The following is a 16428-nucleotide window of genomic DNA, read 5'->3' on the forward strand; positions in this document are numbered from 1 at the left end:
CATTCCACAGCTCACACCTCTGTATTTAACATTAATTTCATCAATCTAATACCATTCAACTTTTCAATTTCTTTCATTAAATGAATTCAGAAGTTAAAAAAAAAAAGATAATAATGTTCATGGGTGTAGGTTTACTCTGTACAGCTGTAAGTGCTCTATTCTGCTTATTGTTATGTGTGGCACTAGGACTGCCATGGAAGAAAGCATGCATATTTGGCAAGGCAAAGTCCTCTACATCCATAATTTGTACAGTATTTCAAGGACTTGTAATCTGAGACCTTGGTGAGTGACTCGCTTTAAATTTCAACTCTATTATACTTAGATTCTTCATAAATAAATTATCCTTACGATTTAAAAATGAAAATGCAGAAAGCTAGAGTTGTTAACAAAATATTGACTCCATTTTGAGCAATATGCATTTAGTGATAAGGATACCTACCAAAAAGTGCTTTAGTTTTGTCTCATATTTCCCGTTTCCAAAGAACTTCCTACAGTAAATCATTTAAACATTCCATTTAATTTTTGTATTTAAAGGTCTTTCCTGCACTGTAAATTGAAAATAATTTTCCTATTTTAAATGAAAAACAATCTATACTACAGACCATAACTACTCTTGTAACACCAGAAAACATTTAATCAATTACATTTCTCATTTGTACACTTACCACTATGCATTTGAAACCTTTTTTAGATATGGCTAAAATTATGTTTACACTCAGATATACAGCCATAGTTCACAGTGAAGAACACTGTATGTCTCCTAATTATCATTTAAAACAAAATACCACTACTGTCCACTAAGGTGCAATTTGATATAATTGTTTTAGATTGTTTATTTTTGGGATTAAGCCTCTTACCTACCAGCTCAAAAACATATACAATATAAAAAGCACCTTTTAGGAAGTACATGAATTATTTTGTTTCACTCTATAGTATTCTCAATTCTAAATATTTCAATTTTCCTGAGAAACATTTTTTTTTAATTTCTGGCTACATGCAAACAAAAGATCAAATACTGGACTGTGCTATGCTGCATACCAACCTTCCTTTACACCTCAAGTAACTTGTTTAGATTACGAGCTACATTTACTATAGTAGTACAGCACAGTATTATATTTTATGCAATTAGAAGGTAAACCTGAAGAGAGAGAGAGAGAAAAAATAATCTCGAAAGTCGTACCAGTGAAAATTGCACAACTTTGGATTACAGAACCAAAGAAAAGTATGAATATAATTTTTTTTTAAATATTGTATTTCAATACCTGAAAGGCTTATTGGGAGGTGATGGAACATTTATCATCAAGGGTGAAGTTGGTTCTGGGTGGGGAGGAGACTGCTTTACTATCATGCCTTTTGGGGAGCATGGACTCCATGGTGACATCTGAAAGTACAAAATCATGGTTTCAATTACTTTAAGGATACTATCATGACACTGAATTTTTGCAATAATCATCCATGTTCACTCTTGAATAAATCTGAAGTTGATTCTTTATACTGCTAATACCAATTAATTTCCATTCCTCACCTGTGTGAAAGACTGTGTCTTGAGCGTGGATGGAGTGACAGCTGAAAGGGTGATTGGAGCAACTAGAACAGATGTTGAAACACCTGGTTTAGAACTATTACTTGTAATACTACAAAGATTACTGTTGCTGCTACTGCAGCTGCTACTTGCAGTGGTGTTGCCTGTAATGACACCAGGAATCATCATAGAGACTTTGACATTTTTACAAGCATTTACAGTCATGCTGTTGCTCAAGTTGTTTAACGGACCACTTGCACTGATAGTGCCCAGTTGATGACTGCTGGCTGATTGACTACTGCAGTTGACTGGACATGAACCTGCAATGGCAATTTGGTGTCAAAATCAAGCCAAATAAATTCTAAACAATATGCTCAATACTTGTTTATAGTTTTCTACACAGTGGTGTACAAAAAACTGAAACCATACTATTATGTAGCAGCTGTTGAAAGTTTACATTAACAAAACGTGTTTCTCAGTAAGATAAAGTGATATATGAGAGAGTAAAAACAATATTCTCACAAATCAAAGCTGAAGGTTCAGTGAATACTAACCTGAGGTAAGGAGCTGAGCTAAAAGTGCTGACCCTCCAGGTGTGGTGGCAGCTTGTACTGGTGCTATCACAGGCGTGGATATGATTGCAGTTCCTGCTGCTGTTATGGGCCCAACAGAAGGAGCAGGAGCTAAATGGGGCAAGGAGGTAGCTATCACAGTGTTAATGGAAGGACTCAGGTTGGTCAAAGACGTTGCTGCCACCGTACTTGCCACCTGCTGAGGTGCTAGTGTTGGGGTTCCCACCAGTCCACTATTGTTACCACCTCCTGAACTGTGAGACCTTCGACGAGGGTATGACTGTACAAAATATAAAGATGAAGAACTGAGAACAATTGGGCAGTAACATTACTGAACTAGCATAGGATGGCCCTTATAGGTTAACTTTTCAAATGAAACCTTTCACAAATATTCTTCATCAAAATTAATATACTGTTCCCTGACATCATTGGATTTATTATCATTAGCTAATTATAAGACCAATATATCCACCATATATGCATAACTGTCTACCATGTGTAGTACACATTCAGTATACTGCACTGATGCAACCAAATGTAGCCATAGCACCTAACACTGAAAATATAAGATGAGCTTTGTAACTGTAAAATCTAACAACAAATTTTAAATAGAGCTCTAAGAATTAACCTATGTGAAACAGATTTTTTATGTAATCTTTGTGAAAAATAATAAAAAAAACCCACAAAAGGAAGTTAAATGTAAAATAAATGCTAAAGGCACATGGATATGTTGGATTAACAGAAAATATGAAAATGTCAAAAAAGCACAATACCTACAGGATTTTCTTGTTAGAATATCATGCAGCCAAAACACACACTGCAGTAATTTGTAATAAATATTGTACACCATAACAGCATTTTCTTGGGACTACAATTCACTATCTGAAGCTAAAAAAGTTGAAAACAGAAATACTTCTCACTAGATTTGTCAATGTGTGTTCTCACTAGATTTGTCAATGTGAAAATGAAAACACTGTATTGATATATTTTCCAAAATTTTGAACTTATATAAAGCAAGAGGAAACTGAACAATCAGACCCCGCATACAACTGGCCCTCAACTTAAGCAGGAATTTGGTCCAGGAACTCCCCCCATTCTTTCCTCCCCAAATTTTCACCCATGTGAATAAATAATCATGCAGATTAAAATCCCTTCTCAAAATGGTGTATATACTATACTATTAGCCATTTACTTATACTGTACATGCCATTCATAAACTATTCATTTACTCCTGTATACAATGCATGAAGTACTATAAATATAAATAATTTCCAGATTATCTATACTGTAATTACTATATAACTACTGTTATTAAAAATTGTACATATTCAGTACTGCACCGATGCAACCCAATGTAGCCATGACAACCCAACACTTCCTTTTATTCTTTTACCCAAGTCTTACAAACTGCTTTCATTTCTGTATAATAATGACCTTCAAGAAACTTAAACGTAGAACAATATGAGGAATAAAAGTTTACATTCCTTCTCACTGAAGTTTCAATTAGGTAATATATGTCGTGAATTTAACTGAGTAAGACGAGCATTCGCTTTTGCATAAAAGAATGCATCTTCAGTAATCTTAAGTAAAGGATAGCCATGGTTCCAATTTCCAATACAGTAGTTGTTACATAACAGCATATTGGAGGCTGGTAAATCTACATTGGTACATAAAGTCAGAGTCCTGGTTTCCAATTGCGATGACATACATTCCTTCTCACTGGAGTTTCAATTAGGTAATATATGTCGTGAATTTAACTGAGTAAGACGAGCATTCGCTTTTGCATAAAAGAATGCATCTTCAGTAATCTTAAGTAAAGGATAGCCATGGTTCCAATTTCCAATACAGCAGTTGTTACATAACAGCATATTGGAGGCTGGTAAATCTACATTGGTAAATAAAGTCAGAGTCCTGGTTTCCAATTGCGATGACATACACGTACACTGTGAGGCAGTACACCGACAGGAACTCACTAGCCCTAATGCTTTTTGGAAATAAGCCGACACATTTTATGTATTCTTTACATGCATGGCAAAACCAATTCCAGGAACTACCTGGGAATTTTTATAACCATTTCTTAAATGCATTTTTACCTTTGCCGAAGTCAGGACAACCATATTTATTGTTCCTAGATGTTAAATGTAAAAGAATGATGATAAAGAAATCCAAGAAAGTACTGTATCTAATACGAATGCACTACACAACAATGGTGCATTTCTTGGAATCTCTGATAGTATTAGAAACTCTGGTCATATGACTAAAAAAATATTATACTATCAAAACACTTAAAAAAAAAAAATTGTAAAAGGCAAAAGAAAACATAGCTGTCCAGAGGAATTACAATAAAGGTATAAGTATAAGGTTTCATATTTTAAAGACTAACATGTCAAGTCTAAAATACAGGGGTACCTGATGTCCTCACACAACCCAACTAATTACCTTTGTGACGGATCACCATTACCAAAGATTTCTGAAAAGCCTCGTGCAACCATACGAAAGCTTGCCAAAAGAAAAGGTCAGAAAAAGAAATGTTGCAGTACACTTGCCAGAAGTCATGAAAAGATACATCAGAATGAGAATTCTGATTTGATTCCCCCTTAAACTACTACCACATGCTTGTGCAGGAAGACATATCCGACATGAAAAAGAAATATGTGAAAAAAATAGTCACTAACAACATAAAAATCTGAAGTATCCCCATATGCAATGTTTGTAAAGGAAGAATTTATAACAAATGAGAGAAGTCCTTTACCCTGATAATGGGAAGTAGGACTATCACAGCAGAGTTTGATCCATCTTAGTGGTGGGAGTACTGTAAATGATTTACTGCAATTGTATTATGGACACCAGACAAGAATGGATGTCTTGCCTTTAATTAAGTTCCTGAACATGGGGAAAATTCACATTAAAATCCAGGAGAAAAATAAATTTGCAATAAAATCTACAAAGACAAAATTCACTATAAATCCAGAGGACAAAATTCACTATAAAATCCAGAAAGCAAAAATTTACAATACAATCCAGAAGCCAAAATTCACACTAAAATTCAGAAAGACAAAATTCACAATCAAAAAGACAAAATTCACAATTAAATCCGAAGGACAATATTATAAAATAAAATTCAAAAATAAAATATTCACGATAAAATGCAGAAGACAAATTTCACTATAAAATTCACGAAGATAAAATTCGCAATAAAATGCAGAAGACAAAATTCACTATAAAATCCAGAAGAAAAAATTCACAATGAAAATCAAAGCCAAATTCACTATAAAATCCACAAAGACAAAATTCACAATAAAATCCAGAGAAAAAAGTCACAATAAAATCCAGCAGAAAAAATTCACATTAAATCCAGAAGACAAAATTCAGTATAAAGTCCAGAAGTCAAATTCCACTATAAAATCCAAAAGACAAAACTCACAATAAAATTCTAAGCCAAAATTCACTATAAATTCCAGAAGACAAAATTCAGTATGAAGTCCAGAAGTCAAATTCCACTATAAAATCCACAAAGACAAAATTCACAATAAAATTCTATGCCAAATTCACAATAAAATCCAGAAGACAAAATTCAGCATAAAGTCCAGAAGTCAAATTCCACTATAAAATCCACAAAGACAAAATTCACAATAAAATTCTAATGCCAAATTCACAATAAAATCCATAAGACAAAATTCAGCATAAAGTCCAGAAGTCAAATTCCACTATAAAATCCACAAAAACAAAATTCACAATAAAATTCTATGCCAAATTCACAATAAAATCCAGAAGACAAAATTCAGCATAAAGTCCAGAAGTCAAATTCCACTATAAAATCCACAAAGACAAAATTCACAATAAAATCCATATGACAATATTCACAATAAAATCCAAAGACAAAATTTACAATAAAATCCAGAAGACAAAATTCACCATAAAATCCAGAAGACAAAATTCACAATAAAATCTAGAAAACAAAATTCAGTATAAAGTCCAGAAGTCAAATTCCACTCTAATCAATAAAGACAAAATTCACAATAAAATCCAGAAGACAAAATTCACAATAAAATCCAGAAGACAAAATTCACAATAAAATTTAGAGGACAAAATTCTCAATAAAATCCAGATGACAAAGTTCACAATAAAATCCAGATGACAAAGTTCACAATAAAATCCAGAGGTAAAATTTCACTATAAAATCCACAAAGACAAAATTCACAATAACATCCAGAAGACAAAATTCACAATAAAATCCAGAAGAAACTTCACCCTCCTGACCACAAAAATGACTTGTTTTGGGACTGTCATAAATATGAAAGCTCTCGGACCAAATCTGACTGAATACTGAAAGTCATTCAGTCATTCTGAATTGACAAATACTAGACTTATGTAAGCAAGGCAATGGACTACCTGAAGTCGGAGATAGAAATGGAGCGGTATAGCCTGCAACAACATGTGTCACCCACTATGCAACACAAAGATACTCCTATAACTGACCTTGCAAGCTCCCTTCATCACATCAATCATTAGACATCACCACAAAAATTTCCTTTCTCTTCTCATGGCTTCTCTAGGCCCACCCTATGAGATTAAAACATATACCTTTACTGTCAGTCACAGAGTTAGTTAAGTAAATGGCAGAGGGTTTAATGCACTTTTGGGGACCCATGGGGAAACCTCCAGGGCAAAAAAGGTTACATTAGTCATTCAGGTAAACTTCAAGATGTTTCCCTAACTACTGTGTACAAATGTTTGCATTCTTTATCCGAAGTTCAGCTTTTTACTTACTTCTTCCATAGAATACCAAAAATTCTGAAGGAAACCAAGTAAGTTTCCTGTTACATAGTGTTATTCATATATATCTTGAAGAAAGCATTGCGGCTTTTATGTAACATTAAAATTAGGCATACACTTTGGACATTGGTATCCAAGTGGTTAGTCAACCTTAGTCTTTTTTTGGTGGTGGCTTTGTTCTCTTGATTTTGGGAAACTATAAATATCATGGAGTGATCATTTTATATTGGCATTGATGCTTTTTCATTCTTTTTATGTACAGGTATACAGTGTGTGTATAATTTTGTTACAGGATGGCCTTTGTCTTTTACCTTTCATCTAGTTTGTATTAGCTTTGTTCTTAATTGTCGAAATGAAAGAGTGACTTTAAAGGCATAATCAAAAGGTATGAATCTCCCTCCCTTCATGAGCTCTTCTCACAACACAGTGCTGCACTTCAAATGGTTTGGTTTTATTTTACTTCATGTATTATCCCAGTTGTCACCCTTAAATGTTGATGCTACTTAGGTATTAAATGCAAATATCAAACACAAATTTCAAAGATTCTTTTATCCACAAGCCGTACCAGACCTAAAGCAGCTCTTTATCTTACCTTGAAGTAGGGAAAATCTTAAAAGAAAAAGACAGAAATGAACGAATATATCGAAATTTGCATAAAGTACTATCATCATCGTCCTTCACTATATGATGAAACTTCGACTTCTTGAATATACATCGTACCGTTAGAAATAAATAGTAGCCTTATTTTTGCAAGATTTTACGAGTGGTCGGAAAATTTCTGCAATATTACTCTTACTTAATTTCGCAATGAGACAAGAGGAACTGCTAATGGTGGAGCACGGAAAAGGCCTTTGGACAACATTGAGAGTGGGTCTAAGATAACAATGTGGAAAACTCCACTGATGTGCAAAGAATTTCTCTCACAAAGCTTAATCAGCAGACATCCTCAAACTGTATAGTGGATGTCTTCCATTCGACATTCTGCGATTACAATGCGAAGTTGATGGCCTTATTCAAGTTGTTTCATAGAGAACAAGAATATTTCAAATGCTGTCTCAATATATCAACATAACAGCTGCTTTATTACAAAATGATACACCAAAGAAATGTGATACCTTTAAAAAGGTATTTTATTTTCATGCACATGTAATAAATTATACATTATATTCAACCACTTCAAGGCAACATTCGTTCTACCTTTAATGTGCCTTTTGCTCTCCATTATTTGCAATGCCTTCTACTCGGTACGTTGTTCCTAAAAATGTGCAAAAGACAACAAAGATTAAACACTCAGATTACTGATTGCTTACTGATTTATTAGTTGGTCCAACTAGCGTCACACCATAACCATAGGATATCAACAAACTCCGATGATGAAGGAAAACTAAAGATCGTTTATCGTTATTCTTCGTACAATTACTTTTTCCTTGCAGCTTGGTCACCGGTTCCATGCTATTCTATTCTTTTCTCTTTATTTACAAAAAAGAAAAAGAAGCTACACGTACTAACCCATCACTAAAACACAGAAAAGAATGTCAAGAAAGCAAAGCAACCCTCAAATACATTTAGTGTTGCAACATCCAAGCCTGAAAAAGAAGCCATTAAGAAGACGAACAATAAACGCGAGAGAAAACTCCTTGACGCTGTCAACAGCAATCCTTGACATTATCCAATGGAGTCAAGGACTGACTGCGCCACATAACAAAGGGCTGCTTCCTTAACAACTCTTTAGGAAGTCTGAGCGAGCTACAATACTCACTCGCCTCTCTAAAACACGAACACACTTGCAGTGGCCAGTGTTTAGACGCTTGTGTATGCGGACGCTGGAAGAATACAAATCATATATAGACTCTTACGAAAAAGCCTCTGCAGGCAACAGCAACACAAGGTATTCCGGAAAGAGAGGCCCATATGAGGAAAGGAGATCTTCTTGCAAAATTCATGACCCATCATGAACGGCTGCACGACACGAAAAGGCAGGGAAACGCTCATTCATTTTATTTTACTTCTTTGAATCTAGCAGGCTTTTTCTTAATTAAGCACTTCAATAGGTTAAAAGAGCGTACATGTTATACAACTCAATCATTTCTTTCATATGCACACACATATATATAAGCTTAAAATCTAAATGACCCTGATATAATATATATATATATATATATATATATATATATATATATATATATATATATATATATATATATATATATATATATATATATACACACACACACACACGTGCAGATGTACCACAGGGTAAACGAATCTTCTAGATATAAAGACAAAACCGATCAGGATTTATACCAGTGTTCCATTATCCTGTGGTACAGTACATTTACACAAACACACATACACGCATGGTATATGTTTATACAAAACAGTGAATACTCGCGCCACGTGGTTTTTTTTTCTATCTCTTTCTCTCTTACCCCTGGCTACGACCTACAACAGTCGACTATTACTTAGTTCACTGTATAGGTCAAAACACCGATTCCTCAGGCTGTGAGGCGGACACTCACCACTGCGCCATGAAGCGAATGGAGAGAGAGAGAGAGAGAGAGAGAGAGAGAGAGAGAGAGTAATCATAAAATGTAAGAAACTCAGGTTCGCAAGGTAACTAATTAGATAGAAAGCTAGTTGGTCTGAATGAGAATGAGAACCTATTCCATATAGGGAGACATTATGGAAATGTTCCATCGGAATTCAGCGAGCGAGCCATCCCGTCGTCAACCCATATCATTAACCTTATTCATTCCACTCCCAAATTGCTGAGATCCAATGAATCGAGTTTTATCAGAAGCTCTCTCCGAAAATTACTGGTCACTTTCGACCACTGATTTCCGCGAAGAAAATAGACAACGCCCACGTCGCAACTCGTGTTTGTCAATGCAGTGATTCAATAAATACAGTTCTGAGAGATCTAGCAACTTCTCCGTTGCCATTTAGAAAACTTTAGACCTATTATCGAATTTTGTCCCAGAGAAGGAGGAGTCAAAATAAAGAATCTGGATCAGCGTGTACTTCTTGAAACATTAGTTGAGGTTAACAAAACAGAAATGTGGCACCTGCAATTATTATTTACCTTCATCATCTTTAACCATAAAACATGCTTTATAAACGGTTTATAACATCCACAGAAAAAGGCGGGAGTAATGTGTAACCCTTTATGAAACCATTAAATACCCCACAGAGACTGCTCTATTGGCAAAATCAAAGCCACTTGTCTCTTGTTGGCAAAATCGCCCGATACCCAAGTACGTTGACCAACAAGGCCACTAAGAAGATCACGTGGTCACCATCAATCCAACCCCCATTGGCTGGAACCAGTTATTCACCGCCCGGTATTGGCTAACGCCTTTACTACCAGCATTATTATTACTATTATTATAGCACGGCCATAATTCTTAGTCCATTTAGAACCAAGAAGTGAGATATGTAATTGTATTAGTCTTCACTGAAAACAAAAACAAAAAACTATCTCATCACAAAGGACCCAAGTCAATGAACAGATATAAATCAGCGCCGAGAAAATCCTTCTATGCACGCGGACTTGAGAGAATAAATGTTTGTTCGTCACAAAATGGAATTGAAAAGCAAATAGTTTTAGCCTTTCATGAAGATGCATAAGTTCACCATTTTGCTATCTGGAGTTGATAAGCAGCAGAGCGCATTGTGTGTCGCTTACCCGCGTCATGCTTCTTATCTAAATACTAATCGGGAGAGAAAAAAAAATGGCCCTCCCTCCGACGAAGTGGGAGGCAGAGGCAAAGGGCCCCTGCTGACGAGTACCAGCGTCGAAGCCCCTCCAAGAACCCACCCCCGCCGACAGACAAGCCTCCTACCCACCCTTTTAAACTCCACTCCAAGGGCTTGCTAGCCTCGTGGTCTTCTAGCCTCTAGACCAGCTGCACCAGCCACTAATACGAACCGCCTCCGACGTCCACAGAGGGGCCTCGGAGGGTAACAAGACATTATGCTGGTGTTCTGACAACAAGACGTTTGCAATTGCATCTTGGCGAGAAGACACAATCCTGAGCCTGAATGATCATTTGGCGATAAAATGGTGCCTTTACGAGTATAAAGGAAAGAACTCTCAGCACAAACTGTGTCTAACAACCAGCAATCGTGCTATATAATCAAATATTAAAATAATACCTATTTATATCGAACACGTAACCATTTTCTTCAATCAACTACAAATACAACTTGACACACATCATAATCACATACAAGACATTTATAGCCGTACAAAAATGAATACCAAGTTGACGTCAATAACACAGAATTCAATGTCACTCATGAGAGAGAGAGAGAGAGAGAGAGAGAGAGAGAGAGAGAGAGAGAGAGAGAGAGAGAGAGAGAGAGAGAGAGATACCAGTTCAGATAATCTACTGATACAAATATACTATTCCAAGGTTTATTATCCCTGCTTTGTCCCCTCAAGTAATTACCTCCGTATATCTGCAAAATGCGTTACTAAATTAAGTTCGATGAAATTCAGAGGCAAAGACCACGACGCACAAGGAGGCACGAACGCCTGACGCCAACGCCTCGCAGAAAGAAGCATGTCATGGAAAACCACAAGCTGATATTGGAAGAACATTACGACTGACGGATGGAAAAATCTGCGGATGCAGAGATCTTACGAAAGAGGAAACCACATGATGTCGCAGTCTGCCTTCAAATAACCTGATCTGAAGGTGCAGATTATTTATCATAAGAGAAGAGACATTAAACGAAGCCATGGTTGGACAAAGAAAGACTCCCCCCCCCCAACCCAAACGAATGAAACAGAAGGAACATGAAGAAATGTTAAGGCACCGATGATATCTATATTCAGGGAGGCAATGCCTAACAAGAGAGGAACTGATAAAACGTGGTGAGACGCAAAAAATGGAAAAAGACGATGGATCCACGATCCTAAGCAGAAAAATTCATGTGTAACTGAAACGTGGGCAACGGAGCCATCATGAAAAACCATTGCAGCCTTTAATTATGAGATGCACAGTAAGCAGTACAACTTCTCGGCAGTGACAGATAAGCAAGAAAGGAAGGATCAGTCGGCAATTTAGAGCGAATCAGATCATTCTCAGTGAAATAAAGTAAAGAAACTGACAAGATCAAATAAATGTTTATAGTTTATCCTAAAGAAAATGGTCCTTCCGCTAGCTGACTTCCTCAGTTTTTAAATGATATACAGTACATACACCACATTACAACAAATAAAAAAATTACTCTGGTTTTCCATTCTCGCATATATGACAGAAGAGCAGGTGGTGAATTGATATTTGCTGGCAAAACTTTTGATTCCTAATTAAAATGCAACTCTCTTCTTCTTCTTTGCATGAATATTATGTTTAATCACTATATACAGTATAACGTATACAGTAGGTATACTGTAAGACCTCAAAACAGAATGTCTGACTTTAGTCTTTACTTTACATGATCAGGTTCAAAAGTTTTTCCTCCTCTACTTTCATCAACGGTTATTCCGTTTCTTCATTCAGTACAAAAGGCGGCAAAAAGGGAATTTAGCCGAATGCAACAAACTATTACAGCTTTCTTTCACAAGTAACAAGAAAATGTTGCCGCCATAATGCAAGTGAGTGCATGGTGTGGCTACCAAATTTTAAAGATATTCTAAGTGAGTGCATGGTGTGGCGACCAAATTTTAAAGATATTCTAAGTGAGTGCATGGTGTGGCGACCAAATTTTAAAGATATTCTAAGAATTAATAAATACGAAAAACAGCTGCGTCATCGAACGTGAATGAGAATCGTCTTCCTTTCCAGTGAGACCAGTCTCTGCTGTATCGTCAGAGGTGCTACATACTTTCCTAATAAGATGTTTGTAAGAAAATGCTCAACGGCCATCCAAGTCAAGTACTGTCCAATGAAGTGAATACCTCCCTCGATTCGATTCCTCGCACAATAAGCAAGTGGTCAATCGGTAGAGGGCTTGATTAGATCTTCAAGTCAGTGATATTATTCCTAACGACAGCCTGTCAATCCTTATCAATCGAGCATTCCTGGAATGTGCCATAAACGAATGCAGGTCTAGGTACTAGACTCCAGAGAGCGTCCGGGCTTTTCGACTGTCACTGTACGTCCCAAACATTTTTTCTTTGGTTTGACAGAGATTCATCAGCGGGAATCTGCCAGCCACTGCATTCGAATTCCTCATGTCGCTATCATCGTAAACTGTTTTCTGTGAGGATGCTGATGAACGCCCGTGCGATCTCCAAGTATTAAAACGAAATTATGATTTTAATGTTTCGCCTACTCTGGTTTAGTGTGGGTAAGGATTAAGGTCCGATAATATCTTGGTTGGGAAAAATTAGAGAACCCTATTCCGAGAAGCGACGCTAACAACCGACCCTTTCACGTTTCTTTATTTTTTTTCTTGCAACAGAGGCAGACCAAAAGGGACAAATTTGGTAAATGGTATCTACAATTTAAAATATGGACCGTCCGAGACTTTCTGGCTGGCTTTCGCAACACACACGAATGCTGTAACTCAACACCAGACAACAGATACCCATGATGACTAAGGATGACCATAACAAATGCACACGAACCCTCAGGAATCACAAATTTGGTAGATGTGTGTCAAATATAAAGGAGCTTTATTCCTGGCTTTATGACTAACTGATGAAGGGGGAGGGAGACAACACATGCATAGCTTCCTTACAAATGTGATGACAGTCAAAAACACAAGTTCCTTAGAACTACTGGGATGTTGAGAACTCTACAATTTTACGAATACTTTATTTGTTAAATACATGTTTACTAAGACGCAAGTGTCCATGAAATGTAGAGAATGGGCAGTAAATGATACAAAGATGCAACAACCAGTGCAATGACAGCAATCGTTTCGAAACACTTCAGAAATCTGAAGCCGACAAGAGCAAACGTGGAAAGAATATGTTCTAGTCATTTCTTCTCAAGAAACTAGACAGCGCGACGAACGTTCCCAACAGCCAAGTTTCAAGGAAAAGGGCGCAAAAAAACAGCCTATCTTTACTGGCGAGAACACTGTGGCCTTGTGGCTACTATACTATGACCCTCTTTGGAGAGAGAGAGAGAGAGAGAGAGGGCGATCGCCTGAAGATTAAGATTCTGCTGACATCCCCCAGCCACACTGAAATGCCTACGGAATTGTTTCTCGCTACCTCTCAAATTTCAATCCTATAAGCTTAGCTCTACCTCAAGTGCACATTTATACTGCATTCATATCAATAAATTTTATTCTTGTAACAGGACAATTTCCTTATATTCTCTTGATTTTTTGTTACATGTTTGGAAAGCAAAATTAAATACTGAAGACATACTCAAACCTCACGATTTATGAGAACCCAACATAACTATTATGAATACCATATACACCAATTTGTGCGATTCTTGTCTAGAAATTGACTAAATAAAACCTACTATAGCTATTCTGGCCATTTCTATCTAATTAATGTGGTGCTTGGAAACAGCACCCAAATTCGAGATAAAATCGGAATAAGAGAAGCCAGGCCTCGAAGAACGCCGCTGCTGGACTTCGACACCCAGATAAGCAAAGCCTACGCATGAGTCACTGACCTCAAGTAAAGGTACGTGATAAACGACCCTGATTAAGATACGTTTAAATATTTGTCTCTCTTTTCCATTACCGAGATCGTTCAGCATAGGCTTAAGAGACTCCAAGTAGGCCTACGGAGTTACAAACCATAATTACAATTAGGCCATGGGGAACAACACTTATCAGCTATGCAGATCAATTTGGATCTTGCTGCCGACGCCATGACTCCTCGTCAAATGTTTCAACAATTCCCATAGTCAACAGAAATATACACTAATGAATTAGCAAAGTAACTGTCAATACTCGAAATTCACTGCTGAGAGAGAGAGAGAGAGAGAGAGAGAGAGAGAGAGAGAGAGAGAGAGAGAGAGAGAGAGAGAGAGAGAGAGAGAAAGTCGTTTCTCCCAATTAATTTTAAGTAGAACCACTGGGTACTGGGTAGAGTCAACCCACGGCAGACGACGGACAGATTATTTATACTTTCAGGCCCTCCAGGGCCCCTGGCGACAGTTCATGAGTGACAAGCCGCCTTCTTCAATGACCACCGTCCCACCCGCTTTTTCTTCTAACAACTCGCTCCCTCTTTCTCTTGGCATTTCAATGGCCAGTCCTGGCTAATTAAAAGCTTTCATTATCATAATTTCGTTGTCATCTCTCTCTATATATATATATATATATATATATATATATATATATATATATATATATATATATGTGTGTATATATATATATATATGTATATGTATATATATATATTCCTTACTTAGGAAGATGCAACCAAAATACACACACACACACACACATATATATATATATATATATATATATATATATATATATATATATATATATATATATATATATATATATATATATATATATATATATATACTATAGGGAACCCTCTTATTTAGCCGATCACGGTGGGCCGCAGCCAGGGTGGAGAAAAGGACGGGAGCCTATCTTCAAAAGATCTAAGAAGAATCGAGGGTTAATAACATGGTCTAGAGACCTTCTCGAGTCTTCCCTCTGAGGTCAAAAAATCTCAGAATTAAATCTCATACCCCGAGACGTACCACAACGTAAAAAAAAAAATAAATAAAATTACAACCAAAATTCATTCTTGAGAAGGAATAAACAAAGATACTGTGATACCATCTAAAACAGCAACGTACATGACCGTCCCAATTTCTGCAACAATATAGTGTTACCACTGACAAAGGGTCTGAAGAAAGGCCCCGGAAAATCTCGGTGAATAAAATCCTTCCGTTGGCAATTAACCAAAGACCATCGCAACATTCCTCATCAATGAAAGACTCGACAGCGGAATGTAAAAAGGGCCACGTCAGAGAACTGGCCGCTGTCGGCCCAACTTTTATTGGGACACAAAGATCTGTCAAATATGAGCAAGATGACTCATAACTTTTCCACCACGCACAGAAATCTGTGTATTGCATCAACTGGGATGACTCTTATCTAAAAGCTTGTGCCAATACAAAGGAAAACTGACAGAAGCAGTAGTCACCAGTAAAACGTTAGGAATCTGATCGCAGGCCAATGGAAAGGGGATTCAGTGGGTGAGGTCCTTCAGCGATCCACCCTTGAAGACTAGAATCGGCTACCTCACGCCCAGCTTCGGTACGAAGCCTACGGCGGCGGTTTGCAATTTACCTTCTTTCTCAATGACCTCGCCCCTGGGACCGCTTGCTCTTCTATTTACCCAATGCTGGTCATTCTAACAGGCTCTTCTTAACACTGTTCTTTTGGCCTTAAAATCCTTGTACTTTCAAACTTAGATTCTTTGAATGCAAAAACACAAAAGAAAACCCCTTAAGAATATCTAAACTCCTGTATGTTTTTCCATAAAGTCCAATCAAACCATTAAGAAAAAATGAACCAATTCTTCTCTCTCTCTCTCTCTCTCTCTCTCTCCGGCAATGTCATAATCGAAATCGGATTGCTCACGCCTCGTCATTTGTGTTTTCTAGGTCT

At 36.8% G+C, this 16428-nt stretch overlaps 1 protein-coding gene across 4 annotated transcripts in view; it reads right to left on the reverse strand.

The window, feature by feature from the left end:
- Positions 1 to 16428, reverse strand: part of Mondo (MLX interacting protein mondo) — a 190163-nt gene that overhangs the window by 12420 nt on the left and 161315 nt on the right. For all 4 annotated transcript variants that reach the window (XM_067091866.1, XM_067091864.1, XM_067091865.1 and 1 more), the window contains 3 exons: positions 2077 to 2374; positions 1526 to 1842; positions 1263 to 1381 (listed from right to left, as the gene is read on the reverse strand). In XM_067091866.1, coding sequence (XP_066947967.1) covers positions 1263 to 1381; positions 1526 to 1842; positions 2077 to 2374 — 734 coding nt within the window. The remainder of the gene's footprint in view (positions 1 to 1262; positions 1382 to 1525; positions 1843 to 2076; positions 2375 to 16428) is intronic.

Source organism: Macrobrachium rosenbergii, chromosome 48 (assembly GCF_040412425.1).
Source record: "Macrobrachium rosenbergii isolate ZJJX-2024 chromosome 48, ASM4041242v1, whole genome shotgun sequence".
NCBI lineage: Eukaryota > Metazoa > Arthropoda > Malacostraca > Decapoda > Palaemonidae > Macrobrachium > Macrobrachium rosenbergii.